Source organism: Chlorocebus sabaeus, chromosome 2 (genome assembly GCF_047675955.1).
Source record: "Chlorocebus sabaeus isolate Y175 chromosome 2, mChlSab1.0.hap1, whole genome shotgun sequence".
NCBI classification, from domain to species: domain Eukaryota; kingdom Metazoa; phylum Chordata; class Mammalia; order Primates; family Cercopithecidae; genus Chlorocebus; species Chlorocebus sabaeus.
The window spans coordinates 60976147-61001515 of NC_132905.1; the positions used below are offsets into that span (position 1 = coordinate 60976147).

Sequence of the window (25369 nt, forward strand, 5' to 3'; positions counted from 1 at the left end):
CACCTGTTCCTTGACCCGCATGTTTTTGAAGAGTAGAGGTCATTTGTTTAGTAGAACATTCCTCAGCTTGGGTTTGCCCTCTGTATCCTAAGGAATGGATTCAGGCATGCCATCTGGGGCAGTGATGCTGCAAACAGGACTGCTGCTCCTGTCAGGGCATCGCATCCACTATTATGTGATGCAGATTTGTCCCAGTGTTGCTGATTTCAGCTTCCATCACTTGATTTAAGGTGCTGCTCACCAGGTCTCTCCACCAGAACAGTTACTATTTTTCCCTCTGATATACCTATTTTTAAAAATGAAATTCCCAGTCATTTTATCTTACATTGACCGAGAATGTTACTATGACTTTAGAAAACATCTCTGTTCCATAAAAGACAAAGAACTTCACTTGAATCCTCCAAAGACCGTGACAGGTGGATGTCAAAGAAATGTGGGCATGGAGATTGTGGGGTTTGCTCTGGTACCGTTGATGCCAGTAGGAAGGGAAAGAGGGGATGTCGAGTTTCCATCCCAGGGGGCAGCAGTGAGAGAAGGAACATGCCTGGGGGCAGTGGAGACCCTCTTCAGACAGACACCAACTGCCAACCGAAGTCAGGAGCACTGATTCTCAAACTGGAGCACGAGCAGAATCCTCTGGAAGGCTTGCTAGATGCAGATTCCTGTGCCCCAAGAGTATATAATTCAGAGCATGGAGGGTAGGGCCCAGAATGTGCATTTCTAGGCAGACTCAAGAGAATGCTGAGGCTCCTGGTCTAAGGATCCCAATTTGAGAAACAGAGGCCTAAAAGAACAACACTTGGGCCATTCTTGGGCCTCTGCAAGGTGAGTGTCAAATCAGTCACTCAGCAAATATTTATTTTTATCATGAATTTTGTTACTAAAACAGAAGAGTTGAAACCTGCTCGTGTAATTGCATCTAATGCTGTGAAAACACATCTCCCAGAGCTATTCCAGATTCAGGCTTTGATTGCCAACCCCTCGCCATCCTGGAGCCAAGCTTCCAAGGGGTTTGCAGAGAGCGTGCACATGTAAACCTTAAACACACCTTCTTTTACTCTGAATATAGCTCCATTCACACTTTTCCAGTCACATTGAACTGCTTGAACAGTGTCAACAGTCAAAGATTCTCCCATCCAAGCACCCACCCAGAATCCAACTCTTATTGCCAAGTGAGACTACTGGAGGCCAGAACAGGCAGGAGTGGGGAGGTCAAGAGAAGCAAAGGCAAGGGGCCCTCTGCTCCAGCTTCACAGAAAAAAGAAAATCAGTCCTGAGATTGTCTCCCATCCACCCATGCACATGGTTCCGTCCTGCCCGCCTTCTCTGATCTAGAGGAGAAGGTTGAGTAATTATCCGAATTCTCTCCCATCACAAGTCTGTCCCAGGCCCCAAGCTGAAGGAGGTTCATCTTCCTTGCTCCCTGAGTCACTGACCCAGGCTCAGGTCTAGCTGTCATCGCATTGGGAGAGCTCTTTGTTTACCTACCTTTCTCTCCTCCCACAGCCGACTGAGTTCTCAAGAGTAAAGAGCAGGATTTTGTTTTCACCTGTCCCTCAAAATGCTTTATCCAATGTCTGGAGCTTACAAAAACCTAGATGGATGAACGAATTAATGAATAAATGAACAGTTAGCCAAGGACTCCAGCCCTAGAAAGCCAGTGGGATTACAAGGTAGAAATCTCCAAGGAATTTTTCTCCAAGGCAGAAATCTACGGGGAGCCAAGGTGCCAGCCTAGGAGCAGCACGGCGGGAGAGAGAGAAAAGCCACATGTCAGGGGTGTGGCGTGGGGATTCAAGTTAAACAACAAAGCAAGAAGTCGGTCCTCACCTATGTTAGGAAGAAGGCAGGCCCAGTGCTCAGTGTGTACTCGGCTTGAGGACAATCAGTCCCAGAGCTGAGGAAGAGGTTCACTAGTGGGCAGGGGTTATTGGATATATAACTCTTCAGTTAGGGGAACTGCAGGGCAGGGAGCCAGATGGCTCAACATAACCTCAAGAGCAAAGGAAATAGGTCCCGCTTCCCACACCCCCAAACTTCCACATTAAATACTAAACTACAGGCTGGCTCTGACCAAGCTCTCACAGTTGCCCACTTCCCATCCTCTGCTTTATCTTGGCAAAACTTGGGTCAGGCTTTTCTTTTCTATGGCTCTTTTGTATAAAAGAATAATTAAAATGCAAATAAATCCATGCAGTATCATGCAGGATGAAAACTCATTCAACATGCAGCATCAATTCACAAGATCAGAACCTCTTTTTTCTGAGAGGTCAAGATTGAAAAACTGGAGTGATTTCCTGGAAGCAGATGAGAAGAGAGAGAGGCCATGTAGACAGTCCTGGATGCCCAGTTCCGACTCCTCCATTCCCATTCAAAACAGCACTGGGAGAAGCTTCAGGTCCTTGGAGGCACTGTTGAGACAGGCTTCGTTTTCTAGAAAGTCACGAATTTCAATGGGAGAAAGGAACAAGCCTTTCTCCCATTGATCTTTCTGCACTGGGCTGCCCTTTCTCGAGCTGCTGGTGTTGCAATTGCTGTTCCATTTTTCTGAGTAGAATTTACATCAACAGCGTATTTCAGTGATAGTACTAATGATTCTGGCACCACCTAAAGGGCATAAATCCTGTGAGCCATTAGCAATAAAAGGAGCTGTCAAGCATCACTCTGGATACACTCAGCTGGTTGGCATAATCTGCTTCGCGGAATATTCAGAATATATAGATGTTTATAATTAAATGAATTTATTAGGGTGACTTCTGTTGAAGTTATTTGAATCATGCTTGATGACTTTTTTCAATATAAGTGATTTATGAGATTTATAAAAGGACTACTGCTACTAACAATGATGAAACCAGTTATGCAATCCATGCTTGTTAAATGAGCCTTTACTGAGCCTGTCTTCCTGTCCTTACCCTACAGGACTCTACCCACTCCTGCCCACCCACAGACGGTTGGCAAAGTGTGTTAAATGACACTGACCCCTGCTGACACTAATTGAACCAGGCCTGGATACAGGACCCAAGCTAGATCAATCAGATTCCCTTCCTTGGTAATCTGAACTTGGAACACTGAATATAATTTATTCAGAAAGTAGTGGAAGACCAAGAGGTGACACTTGAGGTTGGGGTCAGCTCAGAGCCAAATGCAAATATAGCAAGCAGCTCTGCTGAGGAAAAAAAATAGGGTATGCTAAAAAAGCATGGTAGAGGTGAGTGAGACCAGGTGGTTTCCCAGTGTTGGGAGACAATTCTCCATGGCCTCTCCATTTCTGCACATCTTGTGAGCTGAGACTGACAGCATCTCCTCTGAACTATCCTTTCAAAGATGCTTGTCCAGCAAGAACCTCAGGAAACAGAGATACCGTCTCCTTCTGCAGCAGAAGATTAGTATTCAGATCACGGTGATAAAGACGGTATTTTTCTCTGGGATAAGGGTTGGGAAAGTTTGCTATTAGCCCCTTGTAAGATTAAGACTTCTTAAATGCTGGGTTCCTCAGTGCTGTGCAGTGTCCACATGGACCCACCCCCATACCATGAGCTGTGGGAGTGGGAAGAGGGGTAAGGGGAAATGGTGCCCACACTGACTGCTGGGCCCTAAGTAATGAAGCCCTAGGTCTCTAACCAAGGAGTGTCCTGTCTTTTGCCAGCATCCTTGAAATTGTGGTAGGCTACCTGGATCATTCTCAAGTAAATCTTCAGCCCTTCATAGTCTTTGACAAAGCGTTAAGAAATTGACTATTTAGTGAGTGACTCAAACTATGCAGGAAATAACAGGTAGAGAGCATGGTGTACTAACAAAACAAAAATCCATTTCCAAACTGAGAAGTTTCTAATCCATTTAGAACCATTCTTATAATGAGCTCATTTAGCTTCCGGGTAGATTTGCAAGAACTTGTATTGAGTGTATTTTTTAAAATATGCATTATACTCTGAACACTGAAAAGGCAGTTTTCTAAGTATTGATTCCTGTGTCATTCAATTATGAGAGCATTTGGGTTTCAAAAATGTTTTCAAATGCCCCTGTAATTTTCCCTGTGGGGTGGTAGGAGGAATGAAAGGTTGCTTTCCCTGTTAGTAAAATGTCTAGGAACAGAAGGTCTGAATTAATAGCCTCATTCCCGCAATCACAATGATTATAAGGATAAGTTTGAGAATGTAAAAGGTTCAGGATCCTAGGCTAAGCATGTTATGCACGTTAAATGAATAAACTGTTTTGAACAGAGTTGAGCACATAGTAAGTGCAGCATAAATGCTTGCTATTCTTATCATTACCTTATCTCATTCAATGAAATACAAACTCTTGTGTTCATCTCTCAGAGATGAGAAAATCGAGGCTTAAAGAGGTCAGTAATTTGCCCAAGGACAGTGGTTAGAACATTTTAGGCTGCAAGTAATAGAAAATGCAACAAAACACTAACATTAATTGTTTTACGCAGAAAGAAGTACAGGTTGGCTGCCTTGTCAGCTCTCACTATGATCAAGTAGCCTGGTTCCATTCTGCTGTCTTCCCTGTCATCTTCAGTGGCTCGGTTATCACACTGGACAAGCTTCTCACCTCATAGTCACGGGGTGGCTGCAAGAGCCCAACCTCTCCTAGAAGCTGTCTCTGCAAATTTCCCTGCATGTCTCATCAGTCATGGTTGGGCCACGTGCCCACCCCTGAAGTGATCTGAGGTCCCGGAGACGAAACCGATGTGAGCACACAGGTACATTTAAAGTGCAATCTTAAACAAAATCGGGAATCGGTCCACAAGGAAGAAGAAGCAGTGGAGCTTGGAAGGTATGCAACCATGGCTGAGACTGCAAGAGCCACGGTGGAACTCCAGGCTTTAAAGGTTCTACCCTTAACCTCAAAGGTTCCACTTTCCATTGTGATGAAAGCATTTCAGGTTTGCACTGCCCAGCTTGGCAGCCGCAGCCTCACATGACCACTGAGCACTTGAAATACAGTTAATATGCTAATAAAGGTCATTTAAATTTTTAATTTCAATTTACTTAAATTCAAAGAGCCACAGGGATCTAGCAGCTCCTGTATTGACAGCACAGGGCCATCTTGTTAGTGGCATCATTTATCACCCTGGGCAGCACTGCTATGGGAATAGCCATACCCTGTAGGTCTATAATGCAGTAGAAATAGAATGTGTGGTGCGAATGGAACTTAAAATTTTAGTAGCCACAGGAAAAAAAAAAAAAAAAAGACAGAGAGAAACAAGTAAAATTCATTTCATAATATGCCTTATCTCTATTTTCAAAATATTGTCATCTCGACGTGTAAGAAATATAAGAAGTATTGAGATATTTTACATTCTTTTGTTCATCATAAGTGTTTGAGATCCCATGTGCATCTGACACAGCACCTGCCTTTGAACTCACCACATTGTGAGTGCCCTATAGCCCACGTGGCCATGGTTTAGAGATTTCAGAACACATTCATGGAAAATTCTTTTGCCTGATCCTCATTCACTACCCTGGGAAGTGGCCAGATAAGGAAGCAAGGCCCAGAAGGGCTCAGCCAGTGGTTCTCAGACTCCAGAGTCATCGCGTCCCTGGAGGGCAGGTTAACTCACAGACGACTGGGCCCTGCCCTCTGCATTTGCCATCCAGCAGGTCTGGGCGGGTGCCAGGATGTGGATTCCTAACAGGAGAGGCTGATGCTGCCAGTCTGGGGTCACATTTTGAGAAGCATTGCTCCAAGGGCCCCACCCACGCTCACACCCCAGTAAGTAGATGGCTCAGAATTGAAATCCTTGCTTTCCATCTTACATCTCATTCTCTTTATATGCACAGCCATGAAGCCAGGTTGCTAAGACAGTCTGGAAACAACTACCAAAGAACAGAGGTGCTGCTCATAGTTACCCCAATGTGCTGCAGCCCCTGTCCTCCAGCCAGTGACAGCAGAGTGACCTCATTTGGATACTTTGTAAGCATTGGACCAGTGTGACCTATCCCAGTCCTGTGCCTTTCTCTGGCTGACTTTTCTTTTATCTCATGTGACTGTGGGTTCAATTTCTTTAAAGGAAATCATTTAATGAAATCTTAAGAAAGCCCTCACCTTTATATCTGGTGTAACAGTTGAGTTTTTGGGGTAGAGCTGAGGGCTCTATCATTGCAATATCTAGGGTGTCCCTGGAGTTCAGGTGGGAATCTGAAGACACTTTCCTGTTCCACACAGGCGACTTCAGACAATGTCCTGCACTTAGCCATGGGTAAATCATGCTTTTAATATGCTCAGTGGCAGAACTGGTCAAAGCCACTCTGAGCTGCTGAGAGCACTTCAGATTATTTTCCACAACAGCAGGCGATAGAAGTGGCTTTCAGGACTTGCTGTCATTGCTGCTGAGAGCCAAGACTTCTCTTGGTGCACTGTGACTTGCAGGGAAAGCTGTGTCTCTCTGACCTGTGGGCCAGAGGTTCTGAAGGTTGCTTGAGGTTGCAGGTACCTCCAAGCTTGAGCAGCACTTTTGAAGTATGGAGATGGGACGCGAGTTATTCACATCTCTAACAAAGGAGCTGCTGCTTCTGGCTTCAGGAGGGGCTGAGAGTCCCCTGATTCACTGTCTCATCACTGGGCTGGAAGCTCCACAGGAATCAGTTAGGCCTGCGGGCCATGCTTTCAGCACTTGGAGGAGAAAGTCCCTTAGACTCAGTCTATCTTTGGCTCCATGCCACTCTCACAATGTACAGGGAAGCCACTTGGGCCTGATGCTGGAATTTAATCAACAGACAAGGAACAGGCCCCCGTGTGTACTGGGCAAAAGGACGGGATGGGTGTGCTGAAAAGCATCTCACAAACAGACTTTGTTTTCCCGTGTTTTAACTCAGCGTGAAAGTTCCTCTAGGTCTCCTCTCCTGGGGGAGAAAGGTAGTGGCTTCTTTCCTGTTCCGGTGCTTCTTTAGTGTCCTGAGAGAGAACAGCTATGGACACCCAGCTGCCCCAGCCTCTTCCTGTCCCAGGGCCCCCAGGTTGCCCCTCAGCAGTCTCCAGCTTCCCACTCCTGTGAGCAGGGGCCTCTCTTTTTGGCTTTCCTGACATTTCTCCTGACCTCTTTCGCTAGCCTTCCTGAACGCACAGTAATATCTATACATCGTAGCTGGTCCCCAAGCTGTTGCCTCTCTGTCTCTCCATCTAATGTTGCATCTGTGCACTTTAGAAGTACCAGGGAGCCTTCAAAATATATGGATGCCTGGACACCACTCCAGATAATTCAGTTACAGTCTCTGAAGACAGGGCCCAGGCATGCATGTGTGAGGCTTTCAGGTAATGCCAGCAGGCAGAGTGTACTAGAAAACTCTGTATTGAGGTTGAGGCCCTCATGCTGCAGAGGGGGCCTAGAACCCAGCGAAGTAAGTTCCTGGAAGCACTAGTTTTTTGCCACATAGGACTAACAACCCTGGGGACAGTTGTGCATGCTTCTCTTCTTAGATGCTAGCTTACTATGCTTGGAGGTATACACAGGTGTATGGGGACAGGAGGGTAGAATCAGGAAGCATTAGGAGAAAAACCTAAAGTAGACATGAGAAGGATTCCAGGGGCTCAGACATGAGGCAGGACAAGAAGAAATACTTTCTCAGGAAAGGGAAGGGGCCAAGTGTTCAATGGGCTGAGAGGACAGAGAAGAGAGGAGACCAGGAGGACAAGATAGCCCCCAGCACTTCCACACTAAGCCCTGGAAAGGCTATCTGCAGAAGAGACACATAAGGGTTTTCCCAAGACCAGGGTTAAAGGGAAAAGCCCCTAAACTCCTCTTCCCTCCCAAATCTGAGGTTGCCCTTGTTCCCTTCCACCAAATGATATTGCCGAGTAGAATGACAAAGGTGCCATCTCCTTCCTCTTTCTGAGGGAAGGGTGTCTCTCTTAAGGACAAAGATGTGAAGAGTCTCTCTCTTAGGGACAAAGAGGAAAGGACAGACCAACCTACAGAGTGGAGGAGTGCTAGACCAAATCCTCCCAATACATCTATTTGAGTGACAGAGAACTGGGACATTGGTTGAGGTCAACCATGGAGCTGCACTGTCGCTGATCAGCCCATGCTCCCATCCCACGCCTGGACAAACAGCAATCGGCAGCTCCCCCACCCTCGCAGTCTTGGAAAGGCCTCCTCCAGTTGCATCCCGACTCCCTCCTCTCCGTCACTGTCCCAGCTACCCAGCGGAAAGCTGAGGCCCCATCCCCCAGGTAGCCAATTCTATACCCACCAAAAGCCCTTCTGGGCCGTGCTGGGGACTAAAGGGGGCCACCATCCCACAGAGATGGGGCCAAAGACAGCCAGCCTCCTAAAAGTCAGCGCTCCTTTAAGAATAACTTTCCCAGGCCAATCCCCAGTTTAGGAACGTTGCTGCGCCCTGTGCCAGCTAGAGGGACTAGGGCTGGAGCTGGCGGCTGCTCCTGGGTGTCCAGCCCAGGGGTGAGTGAACTCACTATCTCTGGAGTTTAGCTGGAGAAGGGAATTCCAGGCCGGAACCACTTTCTTTCCCGACCTCTCAACAGCAGTCCTCCCCAGGCACATTTCAGAGGCCAGGGATGGAGACCCAGTCACAGGGTGAAGTTTCTGAGATGTCCGGCTCCCGTAGCTTCTGCCAGTTCCTGAGAGAGCTAGCACAGGCTTGGCCTTCTTTGGTGGCATCTCTGCCTCCACCTGTCCGTCTCCATTCCTTGTGCCCACCCCACCTCAACTGCTCGGAGACAGAAGTTAAAAGGTCCGGCATCTGCAGTTGTCCGGGGTGGGTTGGGGAGCAGGGAAAGGAATGGTGAGCGGTGGGGAAAACGACATCCTGACAGACCTGAAATTCACCAAGAGGCCAGTGGAAGCCTCAGGTTCCGCCTCTGTAAAACGGACCCAGCCATGGGCCAGGATGGGTCGTCTCGAGGATTAAAGGGCAGGGTGAGGGAATGTCAAGGGCAAGGCAAGTGGCTCCGAGGTTCCAGGTGGTCCCTGACCAATTCCGGGCACATCTTTACCCAAAGGGAGGACTCCGGGACCCCCAGTCCCGCCGCTGCAGACCCCCTGTACCAAAGCAGGGAATTGAACCTCAAAGGGCTGCTGGGGAAGACGGAATCTGAATAGAGGTGTGAAGGAAAGAGGCCAGGCGGGGGACCCCGAGAGGGCCGTACGGGGTGGGGGTTACTGTTGGCCCTGGAGCCGGACTGGATACCCGGGAACCTGGGGCAGAGTAGGCAGCAAGGAAGGGGCTGCGAAGGTGGGAAAACGGAGCGGGGCCGGAGAGGACTCCAGGGCTGTGTGAGGCCAGGTGCCCAGGAGCTGGGGTACCTAGTGGCGCTGGCCACAGCGCTGCGAGCCAGGCGGGCCCCCTCAGCGGCAGAGCGCGGGGCGCGGGGATTGGCCGGCGCTCCGCGGTGCCTGCAGCTCTTCAGCGGAGCCGGGGAAGAGCCGCGAGTCTGCGCGCCAGCCACCGCCCCGGGTCCGGCGCCCGCGCTCTCTCTCGCAGCGCTAGCTCCGCCGCGCCCCGCCGCCCGGCGCCGGCACCCCTGGGCATGAACGCCCCCTCGACGCTGCCCCCCGGGGGCGAAGAAGGGCTGGAGACGGCCTGGCCACCCGCAGCCAATGCCAGCAGCGCTCCTGCGGAGGAGGAGGAGGCGGTGGCGGGGCGTGGGGACGCGGGGGCGGCGGGCATGGTCGCCATCCAGTGTATTTACGCGCTGGTGTGCCTGGTGGGGCTGGTGGGCAACGCCCTGGTCATCTTCGTGATCCTTCGCTACGCCAAGATGAAGACGGCTACCAACATCTACCTGCTCAACCTGGCCGTAGCCGACGAGCTCTTCATGCTAAGCGTGCCCTTCGTGGCCTCGTCCGCCGCCCTGCGCCACTGGCCTTTCGGCTCAGTGCTGTGCCGCGCGGTGCTGAGCGTTGACGGCCTCAACATGTTCACCAGCGTCTTCTGTCTCACCGTGCTCAGCGTGGACCGCTACGTGGCGGTGGTGCACCCTCTGCGCGCGGCTACCTACCGGCGGCCCAGCGTGGCCAAGCTCATCAACTTGGGCGTGTGGCTAGCGTCCCTGCTGGTCACTCTCCCCATCGCCATCTTCGCAGACACCAGACCGGCTCGCGGCGGCCAGGCCGTGGCCTGCAACCTGCACTGGCCACACCCGGCCTGGTCGGCAGTCTTCGTGGTCTACACTTTCCTGCTGGGCTTTCTGCTGCCGGTGCTGGCCATCGGCCTGTGCTATCTGCTCATCGTGGGCAAGATGCGGGCCGTGGCCCTGCGCGCTGGCTGGCAGCAGCGCAGGCGCTCGGAGAAGAAAATCACCAGGCTGGTGCTGATGGTCGTGGCCGTCTTTGTGCTCTGCTGGATGCCTTTCTACGTGGTGCAGCTGCTGAACCTCTTTGTGACCAGCCTTGACGCCACCGTCAACCACGTGTCCCTCATCCTCAGCTATGCCAACAGCTGCGCCAACCCCGTACTCTATGGCTTCCTCTCCGACAACTTCCGCCGATCCTTCCAGCGGGTTCTCTGCCTGCGCTGCTGCCTCCTGGAAGGTGCTGGCGGTGCTGAGGAGGAGCCCCTGGACTACTATGCCACTGCTCTCAAGAGCAGAGGTGGGGCAAGGTGGATGTGCCCCCCGCTCCCCTGCCAGCAGGAACCCCTGCAACCAGAGCCCAGCCGCAAGCGCATCCACCTGACCAGGACCACCGCCTTCTGAAGAGCCTTTCCCCTACCTGCCTTGCGTGGCCACCTCCCAAGAGGTCGGCACCATTCCTACAGCCGAAGACCGCATCTCCTGGATGCTCACCTAAGCTCCACCATCTGTTCCTTCCAGCAGCCCATGTACCTGCCAAAGAGTGTCAGAACTCTTCTGCTGCTCTCCTCTCCCCTGCACTCTGGCTTTCAGAAGGATGCTTCCATATGGGTAGGACTCCTCTGGGAACTGGGCTAGGATATTAATCATTCCTGAATCTCTGGCTTTTCTTCAAGGACTGGGAAGCAGGAGGTGGTGAGAGATGAATGGCCCCTGTGTGTGACTCGTTACAACCACTGCTTGGGAGAGGACTCAAGAGGGTGGAGGGAGGTAGCACCCTTCCTCTCTGCAAACACTCTGCCTTGTGGTGGGAGCACAGCTTGTACAGGAGAGAGGAGGAAGGAAGATGCCCCCAAGCACCTGCCCTCTATATCTCTTCCTGGGCTCTTGTTAAGTGAGACTTATGTTAACAGCCAGGCTCACTTGCTTCCCTCCCCACTCACCCCTCACTTGGGAACACCTGCTTCCTGTCACAGCTGTCTCCCTGGGTTGCCCCGAGCCAGGAACTGTCTTCCTGTGAGTAGAAAAGGTTTGGAGAGACACGACATGGGGTTTATTGCAAGACAAAACCAGGTCAGTAATAACAAAGCAGAGATAATAAAAACCTCATCTAGCTCCTATGATGTAATTTTTTTGTCCCTGATCCTTTGATATGGGAACATGAGAACTCATTAAGGCAGCAATTTATACTGTGGTGGTGAGTGGCAGAGGAGCCATGGGCGGGAAAAGCCGACCAGAGAGCAGTGAGGGATGGGAACCAGCCCAGGTTTTGGATAGAGGAGGCAGCTTCATCACCCCCTATTTTAGAATATCATCGTTCAGTAAAACATCAGCCACATTAGATATTAACATGTAAGTTGAACACAATAAAAGGCCGTATCTTTGTTGCCTGATGTGTTAACCAAAGGATAAATTGTCTTTCCCACAGGGAAAGAGCTCAAGAGGAGCTTTAATTCTGCTTTCTGGTAAAAGCAGGGGAGGGGACAAAGGAGAACTTGGAATACTTATGTTAGCATCTGGTGTGACAACATAGGAACATGTATGAAGTTTGGGGGGGCCCACCTGGCTTAGCACTCAGAGACTACCTCTGAGTTTAGCCAGCCTGATTCTGGACGATCATTCTGGTGCTATGGGGAAGATGGTGTGGGGACGGGGAGAGACAGCCAAAGGGCAACACCCTGTGCCGTTCAGAGTGGTCAGCCTCACAGACCACTCTGAGAGAATGGGTAACCATGTCTGTACTACATACTAGAGACATGACTGTGGAATGGAAGTTTCAAAACTAAGTCACAGAACCCTCTGATCCTGCAAACACACATGCGCACACACAGAGCTATCAACCATCCCTAATTTGTCGGTACCCACCAGGGATACCTTGGGTGTCTGGAGTAAGTCAGTCTCCATGTCTGTGGGTCTTGTGTAACCATAACTACTTGGAGGTTTTTTAAACTGCACCATTTCTTTGTTCCTCAGTGTCTGACAATGCCTGCCAGGATGGGCACATGATAAATGTGGTTGAATGGAACTCCGAGGACCACCCAGGTTGACAGCAGTGAGGTGAGGGGTTCACAACACTGGCAGTGGTCACCAGAGCTTCTTTCCAGCTTGTATGTGGGATTGAGGGGTCCTTTCTTTAGTCTCCCAGTGATCACACTGGGCAAACTCTCTGATAAGCAAGGCGTGGCACCTATCAGGAGTCTTGGCAACACTCGTGTGTGGCTGCCCAGATTAGCATGGAATAAGACACATTCTATTTAGCAACGTCAACCTTTTAACTTAGTTGATGAAGGTTGAAGGAGAGGCAGCTACAGGTGATAGAAAGAAAAGTCTCTGAGAGGCAGGACACCTCAGCCTCAGCTACCCCATGAGCAGTGATTTAACTTCTCTAAGCTTCAGTTTCCCACTTGAAATATGTGCCAAGGGAGGTTTCGAGTTTTGAGCTCTTCCCAGCTGTAAACTCTGCTGGCAGAGACACCAGGGAGACACACGAATCGGATGGTGGGAGGGTGGGAGATAGCACACTTCTCTGCTTAGTCCTCTTTCCATCACCGCTGGAAAATGAACGTGAACACTGCCCTTGACTCTGCAGTCATAAGTCATGAGGATGGCGGCGGGGTAGAGGTGGGGGGTGAGCCCACCCACTGCTCTCTTCTTCAGCTTCAAGTCCTTTTCAATTCCCTGGCAGCAGCAAGGCACCCTGAACACTTGTCGGGGCTATGTTTAGAGCCTATCAACAGTGCTGCCAGCATTACTTCCATCAGCCCCAGGCTTTTGTAACAACTGGTTGCATGAAACCCTCCCTTGTAGTTTGTGTACAGAAGATTGCAATGAATTGAAATCATGAGCCATACAGCCAGGATCCTGAAAGCCACTGACATACGTCACCTGCCTGGGAGACTTGCTTCGATGGTCATCTTGTTCTACCTACTAAGGCAGGAGTCACAGCTACTGACATCATTGTGAATAAAAACATTTTCTACCACAGGTGGAAAAAGCCTTTTCTCCTCCCTCCATCCATCAGAGGTCTTGCTTTTTCTTTTAAAAATGGTCTTTAATTTACAGTTCCATGACAAGTCAGGTGTTCCGTTTTCCCAGATAGTCAGGGAAGATGGTATTTGGACATGAAAGTCTCTCATTCAACAGGATACTTGCCCAGTTTGTCAGCTCTGATCTGTGAGCAAAGATGCATATGACTTTCGCACTCGTCTGTGAAGTATTAGCTTCACTTTCGTTAAAGGCATCATAGCTAGCATTCCTTAGGTGCTAGAGGTGGATGAAAAGGATCAACTAAATGCAGCATGTTTTGGCCACACTGCCTCAGAAACCAGACATGAATCCTAGCAGATGTGGGCATTGACACTCTTCTCTGAGAAGATGGAGGTAGTGAATCACCGCTGTCTCCCACATTCTCGTTCCATAAGTAGATGACAGCATAGCCTCGGATTCCTTAAGGACAAATGTTAGAATCCTAGGGCTGTGTTTTCTGAGACAGCTCCACCATGGTGTATGCCATCAACCAGCAGCACACCCTGGAAACTGTCTTGCTGACTAGCATGCAGGGGGGTATACATGCGGACAGTTCGCTAAGTGCTTCTCTCAGGCAGTGCAACAGGTTTTGAGACAAAATGATGAGTCTACAAAGGTAGCTTCTGCCTTCATGGAGCTTGGAGGTTTAGTGGCAAAAGATATGCATTAATCAAATAAGCACAGAAATGAGAGTACAGTTCTAAACCTAAATAAGCACTCTACAGGAAAGGAATATGCTTTCTAAGAGATGATAAAAGAAGCTGCCCTTGACTCAGAGCAGACATCCCCCAGGAAAATGGCTGGAGATGACCTCCTCTGAAGGGTACCTGGGCATTAACTAGGAAAGGAAGTGGCGGGGCACAGGGTGTTCCTGTAAGCTCTAAGCAAAGGGAACAGCACGTGCAAAGGGCCTGCATTGGAAGGCACTGAAGGGCTCAATGTGACCTACAGACCACAGGGGCATGTGAGGCACTGGCAGGCACATGAGCAGGAGCCCAACACCTTCTATGCCACCTCAAGGATGAGGACTTTGCCCTAAGAGCCAGGGGTCAGTGGTGGCAAGCTCTAATGAGGGGCTTGGGCCTGCCTAGTACAAGAAGCATATCAAAAGCTCTGGGGTCCTTGTGAAATTGAGACTCACGCGCCTCTGCTCTTCAGGGAGGGGTTGAACATGTCCTTCTTTCCAACTTTCATCAACTTTATATCAACTGAAAGGCAGGGTCCTCAATCCTGTGAATGAATGGACTTTAGTGCTTAACAATGGGGGCACTTTCTGAAATGAGGGAGAACTTATGTAAAAAAATGCCTAGAATGGGAGTATTGACTTTCTACAAATAAAAACATGTGGCTTCCTATTGTCAAAAGACACCATGAGCATCCACCTGCTGCAACATAGCACTTGAAATGACTGGATTCCAGGGGCTCTATCTGCCTAGAGAGCGGGGCTTCCAAAGGTCAAAACTCACCCAATGTGGACGTGTGTAGATGGGGAGAGAGGAGAGATTGAGAGGCATGCAGACCAGGGCCTAGTCCCGGCTCTCCCGCTTCCAGCCCACAGTGGCCCAGGGAAGGCTGCATTCCTGTGTGGAGACGACAGAGCAACAGTATCCACCTGCAGGTGCACAGTGACACACAAAGTCCGTGTTCCTGGCCCAGGGGAGGAAGGTTTGCCATTCAAATCGTGACTGCTTCATGACACAGAAGGAGGAAGAGGGAATTGGTGCAGAGTTGGGTGTCTTTTTTTTTTTTTCATTTTTTTTTTAAATCAGACTTTCATTAGTGTTCTGAGGAGGCTGTAATTTCTTTTTAATCTATTTTTAATTGAAGTATAATTTACATATGGTAGAGTGTTCTCTTTTTAGTTGTACAGTTCTATGAATTTTGACATGCAAATTTTTACATTTGACTATTGCCCCAGTCAAGATTGGGACTGTTTTGGTCAACATCTACTTCCCTCTTAGTGGCTGTGATGTGTGCCCAAGGAAGCAGGACACAGATAGCATGGGGAGGATCTGAGGAGGTACAGAATTGGAGATGGTGCTATCCCCAAATCCAGGAAGGCCACCTGGTTACACCATTTCCCAAGCTCCAGATTAGGAGACCTCAACTAGTTTACGTAGGAAGCTACAGCCCTCTTGACCTTATGGATCTGAAAAGAAATGTCCTGGACTCCAGACACCACCTGGAGAAACTAGAGGGTTGAATATGTCCCTGGGCAAGCTGCTAATTCCATAATGACTTCATGATCCTTTACTCCAAGCACTGGAGAGAGGGTATGGATTCCACTCCAAGCTCCCTTCCAGCCAAACAGAGCAGAGTGTTCCTCAAGACCCAGCCCCATCCAAAAACCACCATTTCCATTTGTCGCAGGCCTCCAGGCAGCTTGCTGTTGAGTTTGCTCTTCATTTTAGTTCATGTTTAACATGGCTGTACCCTGTGCTCTGCAGAGTCATAGACAAATTAAACAGTGAAACTGGGACTTGCCCCATGCCCTTCTCAGACTTTCCATTCTCCTGGCACTACCATTGGGTTTCTGCAGTACTACCTTTTTGGAGGAGGGGGAAAATACATGAAGAAAGACTGTAGTCAAACCCTGGCAACGGCTCACTGAAAATGGTGATTTGGGATTATATGAGCATTTCAGAACAAATTTATCAAAAGAGGGGGACAATGAACAAGGCATAGGATCTCCAAAGAGTTTGTGGAAGGTGGGATCCATGTTCTCAAAGGAATTAAAATAAGGCAGGAGGCAGAGGGAAAAGGGGAGGAATTAGGGAGAATGTTGAAAAGCCCCTCTCCTCTTTGCCAAGTAGAGCAAAGCTTTGCTGGACAATAGTGGGGTAACTTAGCATTTAGGGAGGGCATTAGTGAGAAGCCAGAAAGAAGATTTGAGACAGGCAAGTACAGAGGTTATATTGCCAGGTGTTGAATATGCAGAAGATAAGTGGGTTTTGTCTCAGGATAATATCCGTATAAAATTTGCTATTTTAACAGAAGATTTCCTTCAGGCAGAGATTCAAGGAAATATCTGGCCTGTGGCCCAGGTCGCATAATTGTCACAGACCCCAGCTTTGACTCTGGGTGTTTCTCATTGGATCCCTGAAACCCTCTGCTGTCTGATCCCCATCTCCAGTGGGCGTGACCTTGAGTTAACCCATCCCCAGGGTTCTTTTGTCTTTTGCAATCACACTTTCAAAATACCCTGAAAAGGATTTCAATTCTATTAGAATCTGATGTTAAAACAATATTTAGTTTCTCTTGTAAGAGGAAATCAGTTGTTTGCCTACATCTGAACCTGCTAACCAAAAAAAAAAAAAAAAAAGGAGGAAGGGAACACTCAAAACAAAAAGAGATAACGCTGAGCCCAGGGCATTCATTCTGGAAAAGAAAGAAAAGAAACAAAGAAAGAAAAGAAAGAAAGAAAGAAAGAGAGAAAGAGAGAAAGAGAGAGAGAGAGAGAGAGAAAGGGAGAAAGGGAGAAAGGAAAGGAAAGAAAGGAAAGAAAGGAAAGAAAGGAAGGAAAGAAAGGAAAGAAAGGAAAGAAAGGAAGAAAGGAAGAAAGGAAGAAAGGAAGAAGAAGAAAGGAAAGAAAGAAAGAAAGAAAGAAAGAAAGAAAGAAAGAAAGAAAGAAAGAAAGAAAGAAAGAAAGAAAGAAAAGAAAGAGAGAAAGAGAGAAAGAGAAAGGAAAGAAAGAAAGAAAGAAGGAAGGAAGGAAGGAAGGAAGGAAGGAAGGAAGGAAGGAAGGAAGGAAGGAAGGAAGGAAGGAAGGGAGGGAGGGAGGGGAGAGAGAAAGAAAGAACTGGGCATTGCCTGCATTGTTTTTTGAAGAAATGCCTCTAAAGGTCAGGCAATGTATTTTGGGTACCCCCACTGAGCTATAACCATGAAGAAAATGTGTTTTCATGCATTATTTGCAACCTCAGTTTTCCTTGAATAGATGATATAATAAGGAATCGCATTCAACAGAGAACAGCAAGCGTCTCCAAAAGGTAGGAGGTGGGGGTTCTTCTGGCCCCATCCACAACCATAATGTCTTTCGAAGGAATGTCACCTGCAGGAACCTCCCTCCGTACCTCTGATAGGAGGCCTGGCTCTGCCGGGGCCAGATCTGTGTGTCTCTTTCTCCTTTGGGCCCTGAGAAATGGAGAAGGGCACTCTGGAGCATGTTCTGCCTCCTCTGAGCCGCCCTGGGAGAAGAGCAGAGGGAGTCTTTGCCCCCTGTACTTGACTAGGCCTTGTGAGAAGGGAAAATAAGCTGAAGCCTTCAAAGCTAGATTTTAAAGTGACTGAGTGTTGGAGCTCACTTCTTAACTGGCACAAAAGTCTTCCCGTTTAAGCCATGAGAGATGCCTGGAAATCCAACATTACACTTCCTCTGGCATTGACAACATCACCCCAAGCAACTGCATCTTCCCTTGATGGAACAGTCTCCACTTTGTGCAACCTTGAGTTTGCCCCTAAGACACTCATGATTCCAACACAGCTTTTTTCTGTACTCATTTATGCATCTACCAGTTCACTGGCACACAAGTAAACAGTTATTGGACATCTACTATGGGCCAGAAACTGAGCTTATTGCCTCACCTAATCTTCTTGGAAACCTCGTGAGATGGCACTGCTTGCACCCGTCTTATAGCCTTTGAAGGGTGATGTGGTGCCTGTGGCCATGTGACCAGCAGGTGTCAGGCTGGGATCACACCCAGGTGTGTATGCTGCTCACACCACATATTAGCCCTGCGAGGTGCTTACAGCAGAAATTGTGCAGGTTCCTGCCCAAGAGGGACATGTAAATACATCTAGAAGTAGTTGTTATCTTCCCAAACAATGCAGTACATAAATTGAATCCCAGCGCACTCTTATCAAAACTCCTTGAGTACACCCACTTGCACCTAGAACATTTTTCAATGTCATTCTTTCAGTCTTTCTTTCAGTGTCTTTGACCTACAGCCTCTACAGTCATCTCCCACTGCTTGTATCTTTCTTTCCACTTTTTCAGCTCCCTTGCAGCCCGTCTCACCTCATTCACTATGCTCAGTGGGCTCCACCAGGCCTCTTCCTGGTGCAGGGCCTTTGCGGTGTGATTCTTCCCGCCTGGACTGCCTCCCACTCCAGTTTGCATTTGACAAGCCCTTCCTTCCCCTTCAGGTCTGGTGTTAAGTGTCAGCTTGTCCAGGACGCTCCCTCTAGTCCTCCACTCTAAATCCTGCCTCCCTTGTGTGCCTTTTCAGAGTGTGCTGTGCTCTTCTTCCCCTGCACTTATCACTGTTTCTAAGTTAAGTACAATTTGGGGATGATCAGTTGTTTCATGTCTTTCTCCCCTGCCAGAGTCTAGCTTATATGGCAGGGACTAGTCATTGTACCTATCACCATGAAAGGCACAGAGTAAGTGCTCAGTGGATAATTGCTGAACTAATCTAAGAAAAGAGGTGAGAACTGGGGAAGAAAAAAAAAAGATAACACAGTCATTTGACTTAAAAAATGAATTCTGTTTGCTTTATAACAGCAGGCTAAGAAGAAAAAAAAATGCTGGCTTATCCAGAAATACCACCTTGGCTTTCTTGCCCCGGCCTTTCATGCTGTGAAATACCACCAGCATCTGGTCCCTGGGAGTCTCCGTCAGACCTGGGTGTCCAATGATGTGAACAGAAAGCAGAGACCACACAGGTTGACCCATGGCACTGGTTTCATAAGGTCTGTCCTGATTTTAAATGCTCAGGGACACTTTTTAAAGCTAACTGATTTGTTTATGTGGTCCTGGTGTCTTTCCCTGAGAGGCACTGTGGCTATTTAGCGTTTTGAGAATCTCAAGTTCAGATGAGACCGGTAAACAGAGCTGCTGATCCCCGGGGCAGCAGGAAGTGAGGAGGACAGGGAAGCTCAGGGCCCCACACAACTAATGTCCTGGGGCCCAAGACGCCGCATGAAGGTTTTTGCCTCTGGGTTTTGAAAGTGTGTTTTGGTTTTCCAGTGTTCCTTAAGAAAATGCCCTTTTTCTGGAATAACAAGAAATCCTAACGCAATGAGGTCCTACAAGTCGATTTGACAGTGACTAGGAGCAGACCCTTTTGAAAAACAGAAGGCTGGGTAACGGGCAAACTGTAAGGTATCACTGTCTTCTCTGGTCTCCCAACCCCATTTACCTGCACCTGTCCTGCCCCCACTTGTGTAGCTCTTCACAAAGATTTAGTCTACTCCTTAGGGAGAGCATGGCTCAGCTTGTTTTCTCCATAGGGCACGGTGCATGGCAGCTGCCCCAGCACACACACTACAGCCATCACTTCATCTGCGATGGATGTCAAAATCTCCAACCCTGTCTTCACAATAACCACTCAAACTAAAACTCACGAGTTTGGCATTATCCAGATATATAAAGCATTTGAATATTTGCCTGGACTCTACTTTAATTTCTTCTTTAAAAAATCTTTCTGGGCCCTGCATATTGCATTCAGCCAGCCCTACCATCCTAGAAAAGTGAGCCAAAGAAATGTGTGCATTGAAAAGGCAAAATTTTTAATCTCCAACAGAGATGAGAATGATTTCATACTGGATGAGACGTTTAGAAATGAATACTTGAATTAGAGCCACAAACTGAGACCCTTCATGACTACAGTGAATTTGGATATCTCGCAGAGGAGATAACGCCAAACCATACACAGGACACACAGCTGGGATTCGCCAGATGCCCCAGGAAGGGTTTATTTAATTCATTCCAACAAATAATCCTATAATATGTTTAAAAGCACAGAGACACAAGTCCTCATATATGAAGTTGTTATGGTTACAGAAGGAAAATAAATCAATATCTGTGCACACAGAGATAGTATGAAATCATTCTACAGTGAAAATCATAGCCTCTAGAAAAAGCTTTGAAAATCAGAGATGGTGCCATCACCAGACAACACAAGTGCTGGGGTGCAGGGCAGGCCTCCCTGCTTCTCATAGCATTTGCGTGGTTTGTGAGTCCCATTTAATGACATACAATGAGGGCACTGGGGGAGGAAAAGTGAACAGACACACAACCCGAGAGCACACTGTCATTTGTTTATTTTGCACAAGTGATGTCATAAGCAAGGATTTTGCCTGTGTTCTAGTTTTTCTCCAATAAATAAATAACTATGTACAAATATATTGAGTTTACAAAATAGAAAAGGAAAACCTTTGTCTTACAAAAGATACATTTCTATGATACATTTATTTCCATATACTGAAGCAGGATTTCATTCCTGGCTTAGTTGAACCAAAGACCTTGCAGATCCTGTGTGGCAGTGTCTAGAGCTGTGTACCTAGTCTTTTCTACCAAAGAGCAAAGCTACACAATGAAAATTCCTCAGTTTCTTGACAATAAGGGCCTGACTTGGCCTGCTACTTATAACTGATCCATATTTAATGTGTTCCAAAAAAATTGGAAGCAGTCTGGAACAGTTGTCCTCAAATTACTGAGCAGACACACCCCCTGCTGATCTTGTTAAATATAGATTCTCATGAACTAGATGGGGTGGAGCCTAGGATTCTGCATTTCTAACCAGCTCCCATGGGCAGCTTCCAATTCTTGTTCAGGGGCCACATTCCAAAAGGCCTCTCTGAAATGGTAGAAATTCTCTGAGGATCTGATTAAGGCTAGGCCCTAATTGGGCATCCTCCAGTATCTATTCCCAAGATCCCAATTCCACAAGACCAGTAGAGCTGGTTTTATTTTGGTCTACTAGTGACAAGAACAGTGAGAGTCAATTGCTAATTGGCATGAATCTTGCAGTTCAAAACTTTCTTAAACTGTTTCCTGGGAGGTGCTTGTCTCTTCTCTCAATCTAGAGCAACCTTCTCAACATTTTCAGCACTGTCAAAAACAAGTAATAACAACAAAAAGGAAACTGCATAAGAAGATTAGCAACAATTACCATTTTTCAGTACAAATCAAAACAGCAACAAAATTCAGGCTCACTGCTTAAAAATAAAGATAAAAACCTCTTTGGGTGTAATTTCTATGACAGTCCAGCAACATCAATTTAATACCTGTTACATCTCAACATTTGTTTAAAATTATTTCGCTCTGGGAACCTGAAATTTCAGGATAAATTAGCAAATCTGGTGAAAAAGCAAATGGCCATTTTTACTTTTAGTGTTTTTGTTTCTGTTTCATGTAGAGGTTCTGTCTGAGCAGATAGCTAAGAGCAAAAGAAGTAGGGTCAGGCACAGGTAGGGTGACTCAAGTGAGTTGGCCCAGTTCCTGGGATGAGAAAACTAGGAAGAATGGGGAATAAATGGGGCTTGCTTCATAAATGTGAGAGGGCTAGGAAAAAAAAAAAAAAATCACCAAGATAGTTTAGCTGTCACATGACAAGTGGGAGTCTGGAAAGAGAGAGAGAGACCTGAGAGCTGTGCAAAGTGGATACTGGAGACATACAGGTAGGAACAAAGGATACAAACAAAAACCTAGATACTTAAAAAAAAATAAATATTTTGGTCATCCCTAGCCCACGAGGTCAAGGTCTGCCCAAAAGGCTCTCGATCAATAACGCTCACCCTCCTGTGCCCAGTGATGAGAACCTGGGACACATCGCAGTCTGTGTCTTCGTTGCAAAATTGCCATCTCTGCCCAGTGGTCCAGTGACGTCAAGGAAGACGCCGAGGCTCACTCTCCTCTCTCTAATCACTCCCTCCCCAGTTAGCCATGGAATCGAAGAAAACAGCTTCGGGGTGCGAGGAGGGTCTTCTCCAGCTGTAATGCCAACTAAGGTGCTTTGGGTAGCAAAGCTGGGGGTGAGGAGGCCCAGGAGGGAGAGAAAGGCCACGCCAAAGCCGGGCTCCTGGACGGAGGCCGCTCAGAGTCTCTGCGGCTTCCGCTCGGTCCGCACGGGCTGCAGCACTACCTCCTTGGAAGGGGCCGCGCACTTGTACTCCATCTTGGCCCTGGCGGCTCCCTGCTTCTTGCGCAGGTGGCAGAGGAGCGCCAAAAGCGCCACCACCAGGCACAGGCTCGCGATGGAGATGCCTATGAGCACGCCCGAATGCACGCGCCCCACGGCCGGGGGACTCGAGGTGCAGCCGGGCGTCGGGCCTGGGGGTGGCTCCCCAGAGCCGTCGTCACCACCATCCACCTCGGCGGAGTCACAGTCTTTGCCAATCAGGCGGACAAGGGCCGAGTCGGGCCCGCAGATGCACTCGAAGGTACCGGGGAGATTGCGGCACACCCCAGAGCAGTAGCCGCCGTTTTCGCACTCGTCGATGTCCGAGCACATGAAACCGTCGTCCAGGATGTAGCCGTCAGGGCACTCACAGTTAGCCCGGGTGTTGGGGTCGCAGTCGGCTGGACAGGCAGTCTGGTTGCAAAACATCTGGCACCTGTGCGGCTCGTGGGGAATGGGCGCGAAGCCCTCCGCGCAGACGCAGAGGTAGCTTGTTTGGTTCAAGGGCTGGCACTGGTACTCGCAGTTGGCTCCGAAGCACGGGTCCATGGGCTCCACACACTCGCCGTCCACCAGGTCGTAGCCAGGTTTGCAGTGGCACTCGAAGCCACCCTGTGTGTTGACACAGCGCTGTGGGCACGGACTGGGCACCAGCAAGCAGTCATCCACGTCCTCGCACCGGTGTTGGTCGGCCGCCAGCCGGTAGCCCGTCTCGCACATGCACGAGTAGGAGTCCGGCTTGTCGGGGTTGGGAACGCAGAAGTGCTCACAGAGGTCGTTGCAGGAGTGCGTGCAGGAGCGGCCGTCTGCCTGCAGGGCGGCGCCGGCTGGGCACAGGCAGCGGGGAGCCCCTGCGATTATATTGCACGCGTGCTCGCAGCCGCCGTTCTCCACGCTGCAGTCCCAAGCGCCCGGCGTCTCCCTAGCCCAGTGCCCCTGGACCGCTTCGGGCGGCGCAGCGCACATCAGCTCTAAGCCGAGGGGCGCCACCGCGGCGGAGCTGCCCACTGGCAGCGCCTGGAAGTCCGCTCCGCGGGCCGCAAACGGGGTGCCATAGGTGATCGAGACGGCAGCAGTTGCGGCGCCGGGCTCCACAGCCAGGGGCCTGCAGGTAGCTGGGAAGCGGAACTCGCAGAGGAAGCCATCGGCCTTCACATCGCACTGCTGCTCCTCCCAGACCGGCTCGCCGGGCGCAGTGGCCCCAGCAGCGGAGACAGCGACGCACAACGGGCCGCAGAGGGGAGCCCCATTGAGGTCGAGCCGCGCCCACCTGCTGTAGCTGGTGTAGTTGTCTCTCGTAACCCACTGGAAACCGCGCAGGGGCCCGAGGCGCTTGGGGTCGCCGCAGCCGGGTGGCAGCTGAAGGCCGATCCAGAGGCGCCGGCTAACGCCGCGGTCGCCGCTCAGTAGCAAGGAAATGACATCGGCAGCCACTGAGGAGCGCACTGTCATTAGGTGGCCCCGCAGTCTATTGCAGATCTGACTGGCATCGAGGAAGGTCGCGGGGCCGGGGTAGAGCGCGAAGCAGTCGCGCTCGACGCACTGGCTGCCACCGGGCTGCGGTTCTACGGGTGCGGGGAACCCCGGGCCGGCCAGGGTCAGCACGCCAAGGAGCAGGACCCCGAGCATGTTACCCAGGCGCACAGCGTGCAGGCGCCGGGGAAAGCGCTGGCACTGAGACTGGGCCGTGCCGGAGCAGAGGAGCGCAGGACGACGATGGCGACAGCCGCTCCTGTCCATCCCAGCCCAGACACTTCTGGCCGCGGCGCGCAGCCCCTGCGAGGCAGCCTCTGACATGAGGATCGGCCGGGGCACGAGTTTATAAGTGCGCGGCCCTCCCTCCCTGGACGTTCGGGAAAAGGAAGGAAGTGCCTAGTGGGAAGGGCTGATGCCGCATACTCGGATTGCTGGGTCCTCTGGCCGCCCTGCGCCCGCCCTTGCGCATGGGATCACCTCGCGGGGATGAGTAAACTCTGCCCTGGCGCAGGGAAGTTCTCGGGCGGGGCCGGTAGGGGCAGGCGCCAGGGAAGGCCAGCACCCCTGTAGCGAGACGACTGTCCCCGCCCCCACCACTCGGGCCCCCACGCGTGCAATCCTCTTTCATCTCTTGGTCCTCCTTTCTTTCTTTTCATACATGTTACGGCCACTTCCAAGGAAAGCCTGGATTGCAGAGCTCTGGGAACCGGAGACTTCAGAGAAGAGGGCTTTGAATGGAGCGTGGGGGAGATGGTGCACAGGACCTGCAGGACGCTGGGAGGGGTGATCGGCACCAAGGGAACTTTGGCAGGAACTGCCTAGGACGTGGACTTCCCCAAAGACAGGATCGCAAGGAGAAACAGCTGGATCCCATCCTCGGCCTGGGTGCCTGGCTCAGGAAACCAGCTGAGTGTTTGGCCTCACAGGACAGTGGGTGTGGCTGGGGTGACGGGGCAGGGCGGGGAAGCCTGGCCTAACACCAGCGCCCTCTGCCCTATGGCTGGCCAGGGACCCGCGAGTCCCTGAGCACGCACGAGTCAACGCCAGACTCCATTTCGTCGGGTGGGGAAGCCGCGGGGACACCGTCAGGGCGCCGGGGTCCGGACCCCGCTCAGAAGCCGTGGCAGGTGGATTGCTGCGGCGCCAGGTAGGAGCAGGCGCGTGGGAGCAAGTCATTCTGGCCAGTTTCGGTCCAGCTTCCGAAGGACGTGCTTCTCTCACCTCAACAGAGTGACTGGCAGTGCCCCCAGGGGAGGCGCTGCGGGATCCCAGCGGATCCCACCCGGGTCGGCTAAGGAGGTTTCCATTTCGTCCAGAGGCCGAATTGATACGAGGTGCATAGAAATACCACTTGCTCGGCAAAGGGCACTGAAGAGCCACGGTCCTGTGGATGGGCAGGGTGGGGAGGGCTGGAGGAGGAGATGGGAGTCTGTCGCTTTCGACCTCATCAGGTAGTACACTTACCAGGAATGCGGAAGAGTGTGTCTCCCCCTCGGGTCGCCCACATAATGGTGAAAGACAAACGGTTTAAAAACACCCTTGCCTCTCTCCTCTACTGTCCTCACAACGAGCGCCAGGGGGCGGCGCTGTCGAGCTCTAAACAAAGCCAAGGAAGTTGGAGAAGTTTCGGTCTAAAAAGGGTTAAGGTGTAGGAGCACATAGGCCTCCCTCTGTGGTTGGAAGCTGCGTTCCCGGGCAGTTCCGCGTGG

At 50.1% G+C, this 25369-nt stretch overlaps 2 protein-coding genes across 2 annotated transcripts; one reads left to right on the forward strand and one right to left on the reverse strand.

Moving 5' to 3' along the window:
• The first annotated feature begins 9321 nt into the window (after nucleotides 1–9321).
• SSTR4 (somatostatin receptor 4) lies at nucleotides 9322–13242 on the forward strand. Its single transcript, XM_037993977.2, has one exon. It carries the CDS (start codon nucleotides 9493–9495, stop codon nucleotides 10657–10659), a length of 1167 nt encoding a protein of 388 aa, XP_037849905.1. The 5' UTR covers nucleotides 9322–9492; the 3' UTR covers nucleotides 10660–13242.
• A 7066-nt stretch (nucleotides 13243–20308) lies between these two features.
• THBD (thrombomodulin) lies at nucleotides 20309–24298 on the reverse strand. Its single transcript, XM_007961739.3, has one exon. The coding sequence runs from the start codon at nucleotides 23979–23981 to the stop codon at nucleotides 22101–22103; it is 1881 nt and encodes a 626-aa protein (XP_007959930.3). The 5' UTR covers nucleotides 23982–24298; the 3' UTR covers nucleotides 20309–22100.
• Nucleotides 24299–25369: the final 1071 nt, after the last annotated feature.